Raw genomic sequence first — 21,171 nt, forward strand, 5'->3', positions numbered from 1 at the left:
CTAGTGTCTGATGTCATATTGCTTTACATTTTCTAAGGTTCCATCTTCACCTATTCTGAATGTATCACCACTGGGGTCTTTTTATTTTAAAGCAACTTTATATCTAAATTTAAGTATATAAATCTTCTCAAAGGAGCAATTTACACTGCCATTTCTTTCCCATAAATATAGGCTCTTATTTCATTTTTATACAAAATGATATTCAGCTGTACTTATCTCTGCCATCTACTCACATTACAAAATAGTGTCACAATGTTGAACAGTTTATAGAAGGTTTACTTGAATTGGAACATTCTGGAGGAATACAAAGGAGATATTAGTGCTGCCTTTTTTCATGAGTGCTGTTATGAACCCTCACCTATATATTCATAATTCCAGCATGCCTTTAAATTACTGGTGAAAATCTAGAGAAAGGTTTGCATGGGCTACATAGAAGAGAGAAAACAAGACACATGTGGTAGAGGAATCTATTGCTTATCTCATTTGAAGTCTGCTTATTTAGCACATGGAATGAGGCAGTGGAAGGCTGGTTATGCCAAACAACTTGCAAAATGGAATGATAGCCTCCTAATGAAAAAGGAGTGTCATGGAAGAGCTCTAGTGGGTCATCTTCAAGCAAAAGAGACTTTCGGATATTCGATTAAAAACACTGCTTAGCCTGGCCGGGCGTGGCTCAGCGGTTGAGAGTTAACCTAGGATCCAGGCGATCAGGATTCGATTCCCGGTCAGGGCACATGCCCGGGTTGCGGGCTTGAAGAATGACTCTCTCATCATTGATGTTTCTGTCTCTCTCTGCCTCTCCTTTTCTCTCTCTGAAATCAATAAAGATATATTTAAAAAAAAAAAAATTAAAAGAACCACACACAAAAAAACACTGCTTAACTTTTCTATCTCAATATAAGGTTCAAAATTTTACTTAAAACTAATGATGTTTTTATCAAATTAGATGTCAAAAAGAGAGTAAAATGAAGAGATTATAGTAGACATTGTGGTTCACTCCTCAACATGCAGGCCACCCCCAGAGAGCAGTCTAGCAAAGGGCTCCCCCAGCTGGTGCACCGTAGCATTTCAAAGCGTGGCCTGCAGACCCACAGCTTTAGTACCCCCTGGGAACTTGTTAGGATCCCCATTCCCCCAGATCTACTCAGAGTCTGCATTTTAGCAAGATCTGTCGCGTGATTCGTATCATGGCCATTAAAGTAAAGAAACGCTGCCCTACCACACCCATGTGAGGTAAAGGTCTTTCAGGGAACCAGGGGTCTCCCAGAAATGTGTGTTGTTTCCAAGGTCACCAGAGGAGAGGCACTCTTATTCTGATGGCCATTGCTCCATCCAGAGGCTACACTGAAACGGTTGATGACAGTCACCTTGCTAACGCCCTGAGGATGAAGCAGGGCCGAAGACGACAAAGCAGAAAGACTGGCAGAAACTATGTCCTTTATGACACTGCTGAGCCACAGAAGCCACCAAGCCCAGGGCCTGCGTTGCCACTGGATTGCTTGTTACGTGACGTAATGTGTTCCTCACTGCTTCAGCCAACTTGGGTCGAGGTTTCTGTTAGATGCAAATCATCTTAATCCAGAAAAGGAACAGGTGATCTTGCTGATTGAGTCCCAACTGGTTCCGTGTGTTTTTAAAGAATGTAAAACGGTTCTGATGCCGTGAGCATTGCCATCTACACCTTGGCCTATGCGAGCCCTCGCTCCAGCCTCCAGGCAAGCGGCTTCCCACAGAGGCTCCTTGAGCAGAGGCTGAGCCGAGCTGCGACAGTCTCCTCCTGGCGCATCCCTGTTCCCAGTGTGTTTGCAGGAGGGATGGGGGAATGAATAAATGATGGCCGAGGGGCACAGCATTAGAGCGGCCTTCTGCAACCTTCCCTTCCCTTGAATTCCATTTTACTTCTACACCTTTTTTTGAAAACTATCAGAGATCATTAATAAATTATTGTTGCTAAGAGTCCCTGTCCACATCTTACGCTTCCATAATTGTACCCCCCCATTACATTTCTATAGGTCGCCTCTCAATGTCCCTAATTTTATATAGCATGAGATTGCACAGCTGGATGATCATAAATGCAAAATAAAATACATTTGCTACTATATCATGCCACCCTAAACCAGAGGTTCATCGGTCACCTTATATTTTATTTTTCTCCATATGCAGGGCTATTTGCCCGGCCACCAGCTAAGTCCCCTCATGGCCGAGGAAAAGGCAGTTTTTGGAGGCCACATGTTCAGTTAAATCATCTCCCACAAGAGGTCACTCGCTTGTAGTAACTGCCACTTGCCTTTAATAGTTCAGAGAGAGTCATTGTCAGGAGGAAATGTTGTGGGATGAGGTCAGTGTGCCCCTTGCCTGCTTCCTAAGAGGATGCTGACCATGTAGTGCACACTGTGCCACAGACTCCTCCTGCACTTGTGTTCATTTGGATGAGAGAAGTGTTCAAAGAGGAAGGGAATGACAATGCACAAGAGGCAGGGCCCCTGTGCCAGCCCGTAATTAGGTGGCAAGCCACCTCCCAGAGCCAATTGCCTCATTTACAAGATGATGGGGTTGCATTACACAGCCCTTCTCAGCCCTAGTTACACACTAGACAATCCTCCCCTGAGGATTTTATAAAGCAGAGACAATTGGATCCCACCAGCCAAGATTCTGATTTACTTGGTCTGGGCTGGGGAGCAGCAATGTAACATTTCTAAAGTAGATCTAACATGTGGCCGTGACTGAGAACTAGATTATATAGCTTCAGGTTCCTCCCAGCTTGAACTGTCTGTCATTCTAGCATACAACTGTCCTGGAACTCCTGGGTTGTGCCCAGATACCCTTTTTTCATGCCTGGAGAATGCCGCCCGAGAGTCTCATGCCAGTCGCACTCTACTCTGCCTCCTGCTTACACCTACCTCTAGGCAAGCGAAACTGTACTTGGTACCAGCCATGGGGAAAGGACACAACAGGATACACAGTGCCTAATGGGAAAAAGGGTATAGGCGGGGCTGGTCTGAACGGTCTTATTTCTATCTCCTGAATCGGGGCAGGGTTTGGTCTCTGTACCCAGATTTACTCTTTTCTATCACCTTGGCCCAGCATCCATTAAGGGCATGGAGTCAGATTCAGGGGAGACCAGATGAGATTGCACAGCCAGAAGATTATAAATCAGTTTTACTCCAAATGCAACTACCGAAAGTGTACATCCATCTGACCATTGGGCTGTAGTAAAGTATATTTTTGTTGGAAAAAAGTGGACTTCTGATTATGACATGGACAGCACATTGCCCTCAGTAAACATAACCAACTGAGCAACTTCAATGCCTCTAGGTACATTGACTCACGTGGGGATAATACCAGTAGCAAGCTTTCACTGTGCCCTGGCCTTATTTCACCTGCTAGCATCTGGTCCCTGTGCCTATGAGCTTTTTTCCAAAACATAGGAAGACTGGCTATGCGTGGCCCACAGTGCACAGACTTAACATTCCCCTCAACCAGCACCTCCCAGAAATTTCTCCATTCCAGCTTCCTGGCCCTTCAAGTACAATAAACCTCGGGCATAGGTTCTGTACAGTCCCCCAGAGCTCCTTCCCACAAGCTTCAGCCTTGGTGGCCACTATGAGGCATCTCTTACTGGCTTCTTCCCTTCCCCGCAGCCCTTCTTAATCATTTCCCTAATGGTTCGATTCCCGGTCAGGGAACATGCCCAGGTTGCAGGCTTGATCCCCAAGTTGGGGGCGTGCAGGAAGCAGCCGATCAATGACTCTTTCATCATTGATGTTTCTATCTCTCTCTCCCCCTCTCTTTTCCTCTCTCTGAAATCCATAAAATTAAAAAAAAAAAAGATAAACACAATTCTTGTCCTTGGATCCTGTCTCAGGCTCTGCTTCCAGGAGAACCCAGCCTAAGAGAATGCCATTACCAGCTTTCAAGGTGCTCTTCAGGAACTGGGCAGGAAAACTGTTCTAAGGGTGGCAAAGAGAGAGAGCCAAAAATTGCAAAAGAAAAAAAGAGAGAAATAGAGAAAAAGATATAGGAGGAAAAGGGGAGCTGAGGAAGGGTAAAGGGGAAGAGTGGGTTAGGGGGAGGCAAAATATAATATTAAATAGGTGATCAGATAGGACACATTTGGAAATTAAAAATATATAAATACAATATGCAGTATCACATGTCCTTTTAAATGAACAAAATATCCAATTTTGGATCAATAATAACTTTAGTTGTGTTCCTTTGCTCCAAAAACAGAGCCATGTGACAGCAATTTTACTCTGTTTGCCATTCTGGTTAATGACACATGGTCCCTGCTGGCCCCCATTTCAAAGACAGGGCATTGGAGGGTGGGCTTAATTCAAATGTCTTTCCTAATGCCACTACTCAAGTTAATTTAGCTTCAGTTCTAACGGTAATAAGATTGTATCTATTAGGGTAGAAGACGGCTTTGCACAACCCTTCTGCTGCTTTGGAACGGTCTTTGAAAATGGACTTTGCAATTGGTTCCATACTTGCTTTTGGCACAGGCACAGAGTCCCTTACCTTGTTATCTAAAAGAAAGACTCTTCAGGGTAGCAGTCTATATGTAAATGACAGTGGAGCATGATTTTAATCCAGTGTAGAGGGGATTTGATAAGGGACTTCCAGAGAAAGAGTATGAGAGTAAATCAAAATATCTCATTAAAGAATGTTTGGTGAATTGTAAGTTGAAAGGCAATTTCTATTAAAAGACACCAAGTTGGGCATCGATTGATTGATTGATATGATCATCCTGAGAATGTGAAATTGTAATTCTTTATGAGAAAGCCTGTATGAGAGCTGGTAAGGAGATAGACAGAGGGGGCTCTTTCCTCCTGGCTCAGCAGCAGCTTCCCTAGCCTGAGGGCCTTGCTGACTCTGAGCTTAAAGAAATGTGGTTGGAACCAGGTCATGAAATCTCTTATAAACTATATTATGCATTTTATCTCAAAGGTAGCTTGAGATCTATGAGAGACTTTAAGTATGAACAGCTTTGTGACTTGGAAAGTTCACTGAGCCTGCTCTGAGAGAAATAGAGTGGGGGTGGGTGGGAGGAGGGGAGGGGAGAGGAGGGGAGGGGAGAGGAGGGGAGAGGAGGAGATCACGGAGATGACGGTTATGACGGCTGATTAGGAGAGAGGTGAGCGGAGGCCAGCAGTGAGGTAGGTAGTGCTCGGATTTGTTCTCTCTGGAAGCAGACATGGCTCGGGAGTACCTGGCAGTCACTGCGTGGGTGACGTAAGAAGTGCCTCCATATGGCTTTCACACCCCTTTTCATAGTGTCAGGCAGGTCAAACGTCAAGTCATTATCTAGAATTATATACTATCTGTGTTTAGGAAGACCTGTAATAATTTACAATTTAAAATGAAATGCCAAATATATTCAGCTACTGAAGCGGAATATATGCCGAGCCTATAAGCTAGAGATTCTCCTCCCAGGTATGTACCCAAGAGAAATGCACACATCTGAGCACCAAAGGCAGGTAGGGAATGGTCATAGCTGTGCTGCTGGTAACAGCCCAAACTGGGAGAAGTCAAAGGGCCACCCATCACATCAGAAACGGATCAAGTGTGGCATACACAACAAAGAACAGGATGCACACAAGGACATAACACAAAGCAATAAAAATGGACAACACATTGCTACATATCACAACATGAATTAATTTCACAAACAAGCTGAGGAGACAAACAGGCAGACACAAAGGAGTACAAAGTGCAGAATCCATTTACGTGAAGTTTTTTGGACGCTTAAACTAATTCAGTTAGAAGTCTGAAAAGCAGTTCTACCTGGTGGGGGGAAGTGGCAGCGCAGGGGGCGGGCACGGAGGGGGCACCTGCGGTACTGATGATGCACAGTGTGCTCTCCACACCACAGGGGCCACGCTCCCAGGTCCACCGAACTACCACGGATCAAACACATTCGGGGGAAAGTTCGGCTGCTGCTGACGTGTCCTGTGTAGTTAGGCCTAGGATGCTTGAATCTGTACTGATGTACGGACATTTTTCTTGACATTATTCCCTAAAAACTAGAGTATATCAACTATTTACATAGCATTTACATTGTATTAGGTGTAAGTAATCTAGAGATGATTTAACGTACATAAAAGGACGTACATAGGTTATAGCCAAATACTACACAATTTTACATATGGGATTTGAGCATCCATGAATTTTGGTATCCCAGGGAGGTCTTAGAACAAATCCTCCATGGATACTGAGGAATGACTGTTATTTCTTGACATGGGTGGTAACTAGATGGGAAGGTTCACTTTGTGAAAATTCATAGGGCTCTACCCATAATGATTTGTGTAACTTTTGGTTATGCTCCTTAATAAAATCATTTATATAAAGATCCAAAGAATCACGCATTCATAGGAAATTAGTCATAAATATGTAAAACGTTATATCCCTTTTTGCCACTAGAAAAATTGCAATGCCGAATAAGTTGTTTAGAAATAAAACAAAACAGACTTCCCACAGCAGCAGCAGACCCAGCAGCCTTTACTATGCCTGCAAGCAGAGTTATAAATGTTTCAGGAGAGTGCTCTCTTCGGCAGCACACGTACTAAAACCGGAGTGATGTAGAGATAAGCATGGCCCCTGCAGAAGGCTGACACGCAAAATCGTGAAGCGTTCCATACTTTAAAAAATAGTCTCAGTAGATCAGTGTAATAAGAGAAGCAATCTGCACAATTTAGCCCTATAAGGCAATGTGGTATAGGTGAAAGCCAACTGAATTTGAACCAAATTATGTTAGAGACCAAGGAAATATAATCCTACCTAAACATTTATCAAGCACTTACTATATGCCAACCAATGAGAGGAAATTTATATTTCTTTTCATTTTATATTAATACAATGATCTTATGAGCTAGTTGCCATTGTTATGCCCATTTGACAGATTATAAGACTGAGACTCAGATTAATTTTCTCACGTTCCCACAGCCAGCAGATGGTAGCGCAGCATCTGACCTCAGACCTGATCGACTCTTAACCTTTATAATCATCAGTGGGTGACGTTGAGCATGTAATCTTACCCCTCTAAGCCTTAGATTCCTCTTCTGTAAAATAGGTCTTCCCAGATTTACTTTGAGTGGCAACTGGTTGTGTCCATTGTTTAGATTGGAAAGGGCAGGCTAAGTCAACTGAAGAGAAAATCTTTTCCAGAGCTAAACTCAGCAGAAATAGTAGCCTCAGTACCAAAAATCTTCATTCGCCCAGTGTTCTCCAACTTGCCTAATCAGAAGAACCAGCAAAGACAAATTCTGCTAACAAATACACATTCCTGGATCCATTGTAACTGTACTGACCACAGTTCCAGAGCAGGGGCCTGGAAAATTCTTTTTATACCCAGTTTCCCCCAACCCACAGTGGTTTTTCTCTACTTCTGATCAGTAAAGGTTTTGAAAAAATAAACTGCGGATTTCAAAAGATTTCGACAAGTTTCTCAGAGAGACTATTTTTATCTTGACTCTTAAGGCATGTAGAAAATATATATCATGATTCAACAAATGCTTTTCTGCAGGGATCTATCAAAGGATCTAGCCAGGATTTAGGTAATTTGCTTCCTGGTAATTTAATATAGGGAACAAGCTTGAAAATCTAAAAGGTGCAGATTTGCAACTTGTAGATAAATCAGTCGTGGCGCTCTATGCACAGTATGGTGATTACAGTCAATGATATATATTATAAATTTCAAAGTGGCTAAGAGACTAGATCTCAGTTGTTCTCACCACAAAAAAGGAAATGGCATGTGACCTGAGAGATGTGTTAAATAATGTTATGGTGGGAATCGCACTGTAAAATATAAATGCATCTATTACCACACTGTACATCTTCAACTTATGTAATGTTACATGTTAATTATATCTCAATTAAAACCTTACTTAGAACCTAACTTTTAAATAGGTCTTAAGCAAGCTATTTTTTTAAGAAAGTGCTGTACTCCCATCAGTTCACCATCTAATTTTCTAACAAGAATGCTCAGGCCCGGCTGGGTGGCCCAGTTGGTTGGAGCACTGCTCTGTACACCTACCAAGAGGTTGCGGGTTCGATCCCTGGTCAGGGTGGGTACAGGAGAAAACCAATTGACATTTTTCTCTCACATCAATGTTTCTCTCTCTCCCTTCCTCTGTCTAAAATCAATAAAAACATATCCTGGTGTGAGAATTTAAAAAGACAAAAAACAAAAAAGAAAAAAAAAAAACCCTTAGTATAACCAAATGCTTGTGGTTCGTCAGATCCATATTCTTTCAAGGAAATAAAGAAGGAGGGACATTTCCATTCTGTGTTGAAAGTTTAAGTGACAGGATGGTTCAGAAAAGATATGAAAAGCAGGTTCTGCCAGTATTTTCTCCAGAAAAGTACTTGAGAATTTCTACTTGAAGTACTTGATGAAGAAGACAGTTTTTCAAAACCGCAAACACAGATGTGATTTTCTGCTAAGCCCGTGCTTTCTAAAATACTATTTCAGGAGTTCAAGAGTCCACGGCCTCAGGAAAATATGAGATATGGGAGCACGTTGAGAGAATTCCAGACAAAACGTGAAAAAATGTGCCTGCTCCACAATTTTACTGCCATCCCCAGTCCAGCCAATTCTAAAATCCCTGCATTTGTACATTTGCCAAGCCTGTCTAGTACAGAACATTCTAGAAGGGCATAGAATATCTTGAATAACAACTAAAAGTGAGTTTTAATGCATGAAGAGTAGCAATATCCTCTATTTAAAAAACACAAAAACCCAATAAAATGCAAGACAGAGTGGACGAGCAGTACAGGAAAACTGCTAATCATGAATGACTTTGGTAGTTCTCAAGAAAAATGATGGAAGTTTCAAAATATTTTAACAAGCCTGAGGGGTATTCCTTTGGAATGATCAAGAACAGGGTGTGTGTGAACGCAAATGTCGGGGAGAGCAATCTCTTGAGGAGAAAAAACAATTTTTCTTAGAGATGGTGACAGGGCAAGAACAAAAAAGAAAAATTGCCTCTCCTCTGAGCTCAACTCAGCTCAATTAGCACAATGTCACAACCTGAGAGGGGAGCCGGAGCTGGCAGACAGGACAGAGGCTACAAATGGAAGAACAGCAGCCCTTAGGAGCCGTTCCTGCTGCCTCTGAGATGGGGGGAGTGTCCCTGGGCTCCGGGATAATAATTGCTATGCCGAGGAAAGGTAAAATGTGTTAGGGGTATGTGCCTCTATTATATCATCTTAAATAACCCTGAGAATAAATCACTCTGCATCCCTTAATTCTATGACATATGATATTTCATACTTAAACCAAAGGTGAAACCACCAGGCCCCACCCCGACCCCTGCAAGAGCAGTAACCCGAATGCACTTAATCACGGCCAAGCTCGGGCTGCTTCCATACAGATGCTCAAGGAGGCTCCTTGCTCCATCAGTCTGGGGCTCCTGCCAAAGCCCTAAATCCAAAGCCATCAGGACTGTGCCAGGAGTGATTTGGATTCGGTTAGAGTGCGTGCAAGTCTGGCTAGTTGCAAAGAGGCTGAAACTGGTTAAATTGAATTAAACCTTAAGTGTCGCCATAGTTTCCTGGGTAGGTACACATCCAGAAAGAATGACAGTTATCCTACTTCTAGATCCTAGCATGCTGCTTATAACTAATGCAGCAATACTAACATGAGCAAAAACTCTCTCTGTAGAAACCCTTTCTCACCCCAAAGCTGCCTTCTAAGGAAAAAGTGTTCACGCTAAAATATAACTGTATAGATTTGAGGAAAAAAGTATTCTTTAAAACATGATTGTCCTGCTATGAACACTATAATGCATCATTTCCAAATGTAGACCACTTCCCTTTGGGGAGTAGGCACACCTTTAAAATACCAATTGCTTCTAGAGATCACACATACTTAATTTGTATCCTCTCAGTCTGTTGCGAGCAGAAGAAAACTTCTGTCAAACGTGTATTTAAATGGATAGCATGCATTTGTAAAAGTATAGGTAATGAATCTCAGTCTAAAATTTTTATTCAAACACACTGAAAACAAGATTTGCAAGAGATAAACACAGTATCATTTCCTGGAACTCTCTTGCCTTCAATGGTGTGAGGAACTCGTAAAGGGAAATGTAAGTTCAATGAAGCTTTAATGTCCCCATATTGAATCTTCTGTTAAGCAGAATTCCAAAAGAAAAAAAATCACACGAATATATAGCACAAGTGCACTTAAATCCACGTGATGCATTACAGGCAGAAACAAATTAAAATGCGTTATATATTTTATTATGCACAGTAGCGTCAAGGACATCAACAATGGATCTGATAATCCATTAAACTCCTTAGAAGTTTTCCACTTAGATAAGAGCTTGCGGAAACTGCTTGCTGGAGCTATTTAGCATCACAAATATACTTAGCAGAAAGCTACTCCAGTATTGCTGTCATTTTGGCACTTCCAGAGAAAGAGCTATCATGCTGATAGGTTTCGGTTTAAAAGGGAGGCTGTTTATGAGAGATTATAAATATTGATTTCACTAACGGATTCAGAACAGTTTATGAGCTTGTGTGCGCTACGTAATAATAACCTTTCCATTTCTATCACTGAGTTAAATTTCAGTGGGGATCCAAACACTTAGGATTTCCCAGGTAAGTCTTGAAAGACTCTGGGCAATAACAATTTGGAGGTTCTTATTTCTTTTCTCTAGAAGAGCTCATGTTTTTGAGAATTTGAATGAAAAACCACAACACAAGAGACCAGAGTTCTAACATATTTTGGCTTTCTATGAAACTGTCTACCCACTAATCCAGACAGAAGGCTTCTTTTCAAATAAAGCATCCGATGAATAGAATCTGACAATCCACTAGGGGCTTGAATGCATTACAGGAGTAGAAAGACAGCCCTTGCCCTCAAAAAGACCTAAAGAGAACAGAGGAAGCATATGCATAATAGGCAATCCATACACAAGACCAAGTTTAATATTTTTTATGAACAGTTTGTTAGGCTCAATCTGACACATACTGAATTTTCCTCATGCACAGGTCCTAAAGATATGTGCCTCTTTTACTGATTAATTCGGTTACATTTTTTTCAGCTCTTACGGGCGAATGGATGATAGAGTATTCATACGGTTCCATAAATAGGAAAATAAATCTGAGCCTAAAACCAATTGGAAAGAAGACAAATATCCTAAAGCCAGTAGTAAAACTGAACTTTACAAAAGAGCCTCAAGTGGTTGCACCTCTAACTGGACCATATTTTCAGCTTTAGCAAAACAAATAGTGGTGATTCTAAAGAAGAATCACCATAAATAATAGAAGCTCAGAGATATTTCCTAAATAATGAAAGTTCCTGGCAACCCCATTTATTTTCAGATGAATTAAGAAAATGTGAATAACTTCAAAATAATTCTATATGGAATACAACATACACACAGGGGGTTATACTATATATAAGAGCAAATATGTAATGAAGTCACTGGAGAGCTTTCCACAAATATACCTACAGGTATGTATGTGCTTGCTTTAGAAAAGAAACTGCTCTGAGGAGGTTTCTTTGAAATTTAGGATTTTTCACACTAGTATCTTCCCTTGCCAGTCACATACTTACAAGTGGAAGGGAGTGCTTATAACGTATTGCTGTGATCAATTAACTTATGTAAAAACACAAAATATGGACTGGGGTGAAGTTTTCAGCGTCAAGTTTAATTAAGCCATACACATGCTAGATATTGGAAACCTCTTTATATTAGAATACAGACCATTCTAGATTCAATTGCTGACCATTAAATGTCAGGATTAATTTCTGAGCATCACAACCAACAAACGTCTTTGGGATGCTATAATGCCTTTCTGGAACTTCACAGAAAGGTCTCCTGCAGGCAGGCCCACCCGACCTTAATTTTAATTTATAGAGTTTATCTAAATTGTTATTGAACTTGGGGTTAATTTTAGTTTAAACTACTCCTTAAGAATACAGTCTTATATATCAATGAAATGTTTAGAACAAGTTTCCTATAAGTCACAACAGGCTTACAAGTACATTTACCTCATTCATACTTTCAATTTGATAGACACATTTCTACACATTTGCCTTTGTGTACTGAAAATATTGTCTTAAAAAATCTGTGCTCAAATAATCCTTTTATTCCTTTGATAATTTCCTAGTTCATAAAATTAACATACTAAAAATAGTATTTAATACCAGTGTTATAAAGACTTGGATTTCATTGATGCTTTAGAAAAAGAGAAAAGAATTACATCCTTTATTTATAACTATAAATTCTTAGTAGTTTTACCATTTTAAAATGCCTAGAAAATAGAGTATTTTCTTGAAAGTCTTCCTTGTGACCATAAACCTGTTATTCCTTGTACTGAAGGCTTATCTCCTCAGATTATCTATGTCTTGACTATCTCTCTCCTATTTTCATTAATCGAATACCTTCATTATTCTTCCCTTCACCAAACTGCAGTATTTTGGAGCTTTTTTGCAAACTTTATATTGATTGTATGATCCTCTGCCTTGTTTTCCCCAAAAGGTTTACATCTTCTTTGAGGAAAAAACCTGGGCCATTATTTTATCACATAACCTTAAAATACAAGACGCATCACATTCTGCCCTGTCTTCGAACTTAAGTACCTGTGTGGAATGATAAGTTTTCATTTTCAATGAGTTATGTGCCTTTTGTCAAAACTTAGAAAAAAAATAGCTAGAGATATTGGTCTTGAATTGACAAATGATATCAAAATCCAAGTAGTACTAGACACACTATTCAAATTAATTAAAAATAGATGCATGGATTTCCCCTCCATTAAACAACCTGTACAGAAAGTCTAATCAAAATGGGGTTAAGCTGACAGAAATTAATATACTAGAATTAGTAATACAAGCCTGGTAGCTATTCTGTTAAAAGCAGTTCTGGGCTTTCAAGGCTCTACATACCCACAAAAGACACTTCGCCTCTTTGAGAATAAAGAAATTTTAACTATCATCTTGTTCCTCACCTATTCAACTAGATTAAAATACATATATATCAGCTCTAATCTAGTAATTAGTATGCAATTGTGGGAGAAAATTTAGTTCTTTATTATAATGTTTAACTAAATCTTAGACTCTGTTATATGGGTAAAATAAACTGAAATACTCAAATCAACTTTGCTTAGGATGGCACTGTGACTAGACATCTATATGGAAGGGTATCCTTCAGGGTTCCATTTATGAAAACTGCTTTGACGTTTTGGGAAACAGAAGAGGCATAAAGAGCTGTGGAAACACCAGCAAGACTGAGAATCACCAGCACAAAAATTAGAATAAGAGTTAGGTGAAGGCAAAAGAGAACATCATTTTTGGAGTATATGAGGAGACCAGAAATTATATTTATGGACATACATTAACTGACATTCTCCCAACATTAGTGTGTGTGTGTGTGTGTGTGTGTGTTTAATATCACAAATAATCAAATTACACTTCAAGATTATTTAAAATCAGTTGGATCGAATTTTTGTAAACATTATTACTGTGCATAATACCAAGTTGAACTAAACATTACCTAGGAGTGGCCGAGGCTTCCATTACTAATTGTATTGTATTAATTTCTGCTCGTTGAACCCTTCTTCTGAACTTGTGATAACCTTTTATGATCTGCTTGTAACAAGATAATGGCTTCAATTTCAATAGGAAATAATAAAGAGGATAATTCTTTAAGCTTTGTATTTGCTGCTCCGTACACTTTACCTGATTCTTGAGATCCAGTTTGGGGCATGGGCGACCTCCATTGTAAGGTTTTTCTTTGAGCCACTTGGATCGAACTCTCACTCCAATCCCGCAAGATGAACTGCAAGACCCCCAGCTGGACCAATCACTTAACTTGCAATCAAATGGGCAGGGGATGGCACATTCTTCTTGAATATAACCTGAAAGATAAAGATTCAAGAGAAGGAAGGAAGGTCAGATCGAAATGTATGGATCAAATTCCCTTTCTGTTCCGTTATTACAGCCCAGATTGCTCAAAATTACAGCCACAGGGACTTCGACAGTTTTCTACTCGAATAAACAGACAAAAGTTCTCAGGGACAGGTACATATGATTACACCTGCAATCTAAATGTGTGCCATCTGCTTATTTCATGGACAAATCTGGGATGGAGGGAAAATACACACTTAGTCCTGCTTTCTAATAAGAAGAAATGACGCAGTTCAGGGCTAACGATACCCTCTCCTCCCACTGGGCATTGGGTCCCCCAGTCCTATAATTCCATCTGGAGACAGGGAGCATGATAGAGTCACTCTCTCTTGGTGTCTGTTATCTGCACGCCTTTCAATAAGAAAGCTCTTTATTCTCACTCTTGGGTACTGTGATGTGGAGTGGGGGGGAGGACTCCACAAATGAGGGAGAACAGGGTATTGTTGAAAGAAGAAAGTAGAGGCGTGGGCAAAAGTTTAATGAGATACTGGGCTGGAATCAGCAGGTATGGGTTGAAATACTGATGCAGATGTTCTAGCTTTAGTTGGTCCTGCTCTTGTCCTTAGTCCAGTTCTTGTTATGATATTGTCCTAGATAATCTCATTATTTAACTAGCACTTCAGATGATCACTATCAAATAAATATGCCCAATTCTTATCTCTCTACTGAATTCTATACCACCTACCCATCCACTGCAATTGGATGCCCAACTACCCCCAAATTCAACATGTCTAAATGCTTATGGAGTGGCCACAGAGAGGGAGACCGAGAACAGCCTCTAGGACCTGAGGGCAGGCCCTGGCTGTCAGCCAGCAAGAAAACAGGGGCCTCGGCCCTCCCTACAGGTGCATGGATATGAGTTCTGCCAGTAATTCCAAAGGAGCTTGGAAGGGGAGCTTTCCCCAGTCAAGCCTCTGCTGAGACCTCAGCCTTGGCACTCATATTGATTGTAGCCTGGTCGGACTCTTAAGCAGAGAATCTAGAGAAGGCACACCTGTATTGCTGACCCTTGGGAACTGAGATAATAAATGTTTTGAGCAAGTCTGTAGTAGTGTGTGACGCAGCAACAGAAAACTAACAGATTATCCAAAATAAAAAAATCTCAAAGTCGTCTTAGACCTTCCTCCATTATTTTACACATACATTCAAAGCTATAATACATTCGCATGCAAAAACCTCCCAGATTTGCCCCAACTCTACAATTCTTCTGCCAGTCTCTGGTTCAAGACCTTATTGTTTCTGGCCTGGAATACTGCAATATTCTCTTCACTAATCTCCCTTTTTTCTAACCATTCTCTTTTAATATTAGTCACCTTGAGGAAAAAAATTACTCTTCTAAAGCTATATCAACTGTAATGAAATATAAATTTAAAAATAATCTAAAAGAGATAAAAATACATGATTTACATTACTACTTTTAAAACTTTTGCTGATTCTCCATTGCCTTGAAAATGAAGTGCCAGCTAGTTTGCAAAATCTATAAGATTCTTTACTAGAGGCTCTACACAAGGGTTTTCAACTTGACTGTGTAAAATATAGTCCGATTGCCCAGGATACACTAAAGACCAATTTGGCCAGAGATGGAGCTAGGCATTGGCAGTTTTCAAAGGTCTCCAGGGTTGTCTAACATGCAGTCAAGGCAGAGAACCACATCCCTGACTGGTTTTGCTCCTGCCTTCCCTCTCCTGTGTCTTGAAATCTGTCCACAGACTCCTCCACCTTCTCCAATAATATGTATGCCTTTCCTCTTGCAAAACTTCTTTCTCTAGCCACTTTAGCCTTCCTAGTTCATTTTTATTTTTATCTATATTTGCATATTGAGGGATTTTAATTAAAGAGCCTCTAATACACTGTTTTATTTATTTTTCTCCTGATAAGACATAAGCCCAGAGGATCTCTATAAAAGTCAAAATCATCAATTCAGTGAGTATAAAATAGTTTTGAAATTCAACAAGACTAAGCAACAGTAACATTTATTTTTCAGGAAAGTTATACTCATGTGAGAGTATACCCCAAAGGAAAGCCCTTAGTGAAAACCTTTAATAATTGGATATTCTTATGCCTATCTCATAATTGAAAGGATTAGTTTTACCCACCTACTTAATACTTGCAACTTGTGGCAACAAAGTATGATCAAATGTGGCTATCTACAAGGTTAACCTACCAAATGAGAATTCAAATTCCTGACTATGGAATCTTCACTAAGGTTTTAAAAGCTCACATAAAATACATCACAGAATAGCTTCTCTGACAACATTCATAAATCTAAATCCAATTGCTATAAAAGCAGTTTTTCTACCAAAAATACTTTACACTACAATTCATATGCAGAATACATTGCTTGGACCATATTACTTAGCCTGGGGAGGTTTTCATGTTCTATTTTAGTTATCTATATGCATATGAAGTTAGATATGAAGTATTTATTACAGAATTATCAATAGAGTATACACCTAACACTGTGATTTTTGTAAACCATATACATTACCCATAGCACATACTCAGAAAGCATCTGTTATTATGAATAAAGATGAACTAAGTAAGATCTATGATTAGTGTCTCTATGTTATAATGGGAGGAGTTTATTTAATGACCTACCCATTCAGGCTGAAGCCCAGAGACCTGGAATGACTTTTCAATCTTCATTGCTAACCCCCCAACATTGCTCTTAGAATTAGTATAGTGGACATATGTAAAATCACAGCTCTATGTATAAGACAGTCTTTTTTTCCCCCTATCAAATTATTTTTATTACAATTGGGAAACACAAATAGAAATAAAAAGTAATAAAAAACATCAGTCTCCTGAATAACCCTACTTTCCAGGGTTAATCATTTTAAAATTCTTTCCTTTTTCAGGTGTCGCTTTGGGTATTTACACACACACACACAGATATATACATATATATACATATACATACATATACATATATATGTGTGTGTGTGTGTGTGTATATATATATATATATATATAGTTGAGAGTATTACAGATGTACTGATAAAACAACTTCCCAGGATATTACCTGCTGTGCATATTTTTCCTGCATCACTCAAGTACTAACATATTTTTTCCTCTATAAGAGCTTGTTCTGAAGGATTAGAAAGAAGAAAATATTGATGATATTCATAGCCTGAGGAAATAACCTAGATTAATTTACTTATATTTCCCTACTGTGTAAAGTAATAGACAGTGCATGTCCTATTTATTGGCACTTTGCTAGAATAATGAAAGCACAGTACCAAAAATAAGACAGGGAAAAGAGGAAGACGATGCTGATTGTCTCTCCCCCACTTCAAAGTGAAGATCTGGGAGAAACTCGTGAGTTAAAATAATGATGTTTTCATTCCTCAATATTTGAAGATTTACTGTTTTAACTTATACATTTTAGTATTTATCTAGTAATGTACCACACTAAAAAGCATCTGATGACTAAAATGAGAGTAGTTTAAATTATATATTTGCTTAGCAAGACAATTTAGAAATTAGATCAATATTTTGTCATTGTATTCAAGGGAAAGCTGACAGTATTGGACATTTATTTAAAAATCTCAGTCCATTAGTGCATGGAATTGTAGAAGCACCTCAATAAGGCTGCCAGTTTGCTTTGGTGAATTTATATTTTGGCCTGAGAATACTGCCCATGAACAGCAGTTACATCCTTTCTTTTTCTTTTTTTTTTCTTTTTTTTTAAATAATTTTTATTTTTGTTTAAAGTATTACAGATGTCCCTTTTTCTCCCCAATGACCCTTTCCCCCCCGTTCCTTCCCCCTCCCCAGTCCCTCTCCCCACCATTGTCCGTGTCCTTGGGTTGTGCATATATTCATATAAAGTCTTTGGTTACTCTCTCCCCCTCCACCCCCTATGCACCCCAATGTTCATAGCAGCACAGTTTATATAGCTAAGCAGTTACATCCTTTCAAAGATGCTTCCAAGCTCCTTTAGGACTCTGTGAAACCTGAGAGGAGAGAGTTGGAAAGCACCTAACTTATCTCTTATTTTTTAAATTTTGAGTTATTAAAAGAAATATTTTGAATATACCACTTACTAGTAGAAAAATAGTCTTTAATGAATATATAAAACCTACTCAGCATAGACTTGCCAATGTTAAGCTGTATAAAATGATGGTTATGATACTGCAAATAAATATCTTGTTTGGACCCCAAACCCAATCAGACACCTGAAATACTGCTGATTTAGAAGTTACATAAAATTCAAATAATTATATTGACAAAAAATGTTTTCCTAGATTTCTTAAAACTCAAAATATATTCCACAGAATATTTATTAAATTTTATTACATTTACCAGAAAAAAAAATCATCTAAGTGTAAACCACTTGTGTTAATAATCAAAAGTATATTTTATTGGTGCACTTTATTTTAGATGTAGTTTCAAGGTCATCTATGCCAAAAGCTTCACTTGACTGGTCAGAAATAGAAAGGGAACTTGAACCCAGGCTTGACTGTGATACCCAAGTTCACGATCAAGTAGGAAAAAAGCATTATTATAGTCCCAGAATGTTCGTTTTGGTGCTGGAGTGACAAGGGTAGAAAATCAACCCCTGCTCTTAAATTCCTATTTTGGAAGAGATCAGGCTTTAAAAACAAAAAAAAGTTTTTATTGGTTTTAGAGAGAGAGGAAGGGAGAGAGAGAACAGGAGAGAAACATCAAAGGGAGAAACACTGATCAGCTGCCTCCTGCACGCCCCTGCTGGAGATGGAGCCTGCAACCTGGGCCTGTGCCCTGACTGGGAATCGAACCGGCTACCTCCTGGTGCACAGGACAGGACTCACCCAACTGATCCACACTGACCAGGGTGAAGAGATTAGTCTTATTGATGAAAAAAAAAGGTACATAATCAACCACCTAAATTATATAATACAAATAATATATACAAATTATATGACAGTTTGTGGTAATATAAATGGATTCTGGCTTCGATTCCTGTGAAAATATTTATTGACATGATTTGTGCTAGAAACAGGTTTTTTACTAATTGCTAGACCTGGTTCACTTGCTATAACTAAATTATCAGTGTAAATTTAATCCGTCAACGAAATCATATGACCAATTTTTAAAATTAGATTATCCAGGCAAATTCATCAAGATAGCATCTCCAGTTGTTTATATAGACAGAGTTTCAGCATTAACAATCCTATGCCAGGTTTCTCCAGATAGATAAGAAAGATGTTTTTCTCTTAGAAGACACTGAGGATATTAGGGACAAATGGAACACTAGACAGAGAACAATCTGAACTGTTCAGTTAGGGCTGTATGGACTATGTGGTTTCTATCATCACTGCAAATAAGTGCTGTTAAAATTAAAGTGACTTTAACCACATAATAAACTTGCCAACTGGAACATTACAAAGATATACAGATTGTTTACAAGCCAATATTACCGAGTAATTCTTGGAACTATGGCTACAAGAGCCTGTATGAAGTCCTCTCATTACATCTCTTGCCCTGAGAAAATCTTAAATTATACCAAACATTCTCTATATTGTTTTAAAAGTTCAGAAAGCTGATATCAGAGTATGCCTTGCATTTGTGCTTTCCCCCCAAATATTTTAGGTTTTACTCCTAGGCACATAGTATAAGTGTACCTCCTGGCCTCTTGAAGTCAGGTATAATCTTATAATTTGCTTTAGCCAATGAAATATGAGAAGTGAACATGTTCCTTTTAGGTGAACAGTTTAAGAGCCCTAGTGTAATTTGCCACACTCTCTCTTTCCCTATGCCAGGGAACTAGATGTGTTTCAGATAGTGGCTGCTCCACTGGCTAGGTCCTGGAGTTAAACAGAGCCCCCAGTCAACCAATTTTGATAAAAGATGGACATGGATAGTGAGTGATCTTAGTGACATTCAACCACTAAGATTCTGACATTGTCTGTTACATTTGGTACTACACCCTAACCTATTGCATAGTTTATGGATCAACCTTGGCGTAGTAAAGTACATCTACAGAAAATGAAATAAAAAGCCCTATAAAATGAATATTTAGAATTTTTTGAAAGTCTATATATAATGCCCTGAAAAAATAAGGTTAAGCTGTATCAGCAGTTAGCACAGTCTGAACAGCAACCTCATGAAATTAGAATGTGACTTTGCAGAAGTTGAGTCAGTCTATGGATATATATTTCAGGAAAATTTGTAATTTATTATTTAAAAAAGGACTGGCAAAATGGATTATAAATCAAGGTCTAACCTTATGTGATCTGGAATACAATTTTAAATCCCAATAATTCAGTTTCCTCCTGTAAAAATAAAAATGTAATAGTACACGCCTTTATCTCCCTTTCATACTGTAAGGATAAAAATATAATAAGTAGAAGTTTGTGGAAATTTTCATATATAAATGATATACTAATATTTTGCACTATTAAAAGCTATATGTAAAAATGTCTTTTCGTTATCCTGTTTGTAGTGCTAGTGATTGATAGAGAATATAATTCTGTAAAGATGCATTAGCAAAAAAATTATAGGGTATTAATGATCAAATCTGGGTGCCAATTTGCATTCCAGATCATTTACATGCAAATTAAAGGCTAAGATAACATTGACAAGATGAGAGATTCTGTACTGGATCAGTAAAGCAATTGTTGTTCGAGTCCATCTCTGTCTTTCCAAGTCTTCCACCACCAGCCATGGCCAGGCACTCATCTCCTCTCATCTGGTTTATTTTCATGGCCCCTTAACTGGACTCAGGTCCCCAATCTGTTCTGACACATTCCATGTCCAATCAACTGCTATATTAAGGTCCCCAAGTCACAACTCTAATATATCTTAGTCCAACTTAAAATAAATAACCTCTGAGGCATAGCAGAATTAAAAAGAAAAATGGACATGTAGATGGCAATCTAGGCAGGAGAGATACCACAAATTAAATTAAAAAGATGGGAATGAACCTAAAATATTCACAAGTCCATAGAGAAATATTCTGTATAGGAGTCTGAGGTTGGGAAGTGTATATAATTGGCTAGTTCAGGCGGTGCCACATGGGATGTCATGCTGGAGGGCTTAGAAAGTTGATTAAGAATTCTGATACTAACTCAGGTTTGCTATTGAATGGAAAAAACACAGCATGAGAATAAGCTGCCTTAAGAGATAATTGAAAAATTTGGAAGTTAAGTGACTAATGGCTAGGCTTTAGGCTTCAGGGTCACTAAATATGATATTTTGTGTATACATACGTACAAACACATATATAATGTATATACACACACAAATATTACATTCGCACATTTTTATATTTTGCA

At 38.8% G+C, this 21,171-nt stretch overlaps 1 protein-coding gene across 1 annotated transcript in view; it reads right to left on the reverse strand.

The window, feature by feature from the left end:
• Positions 1-21,171, reverse strand: part of THSD7B (thrombospondin type 1 domain containing 7B) — a gene marked incomplete at its 5' end in the record, with an annotated part of 630,914 nt that overhangs the window by 158,075 nt on the left and 451,668 nt on the right. The window contains one exon of the mRNA XM_081142191.1: positions 13,685-13,863. Coding sequence (XP_080998317.1) covers positions 13,685-13,863 — 179 coding nt within the window. The remainder of the gene's footprint in view (positions 1-13,684; positions 13,864-21,171) is intronic.

This window comes from Miniopterus schreibersii (assembly GCF_964146895.1).
Source record: "Miniopterus schreibersii genome assembly, chromosome: 7".
Taxonomy (NCBI): domain Eukaryota; kingdom Metazoa; phylum Chordata; class Mammalia; order Chiroptera; family Miniopteridae; genus Miniopterus; species Miniopterus schreibersii.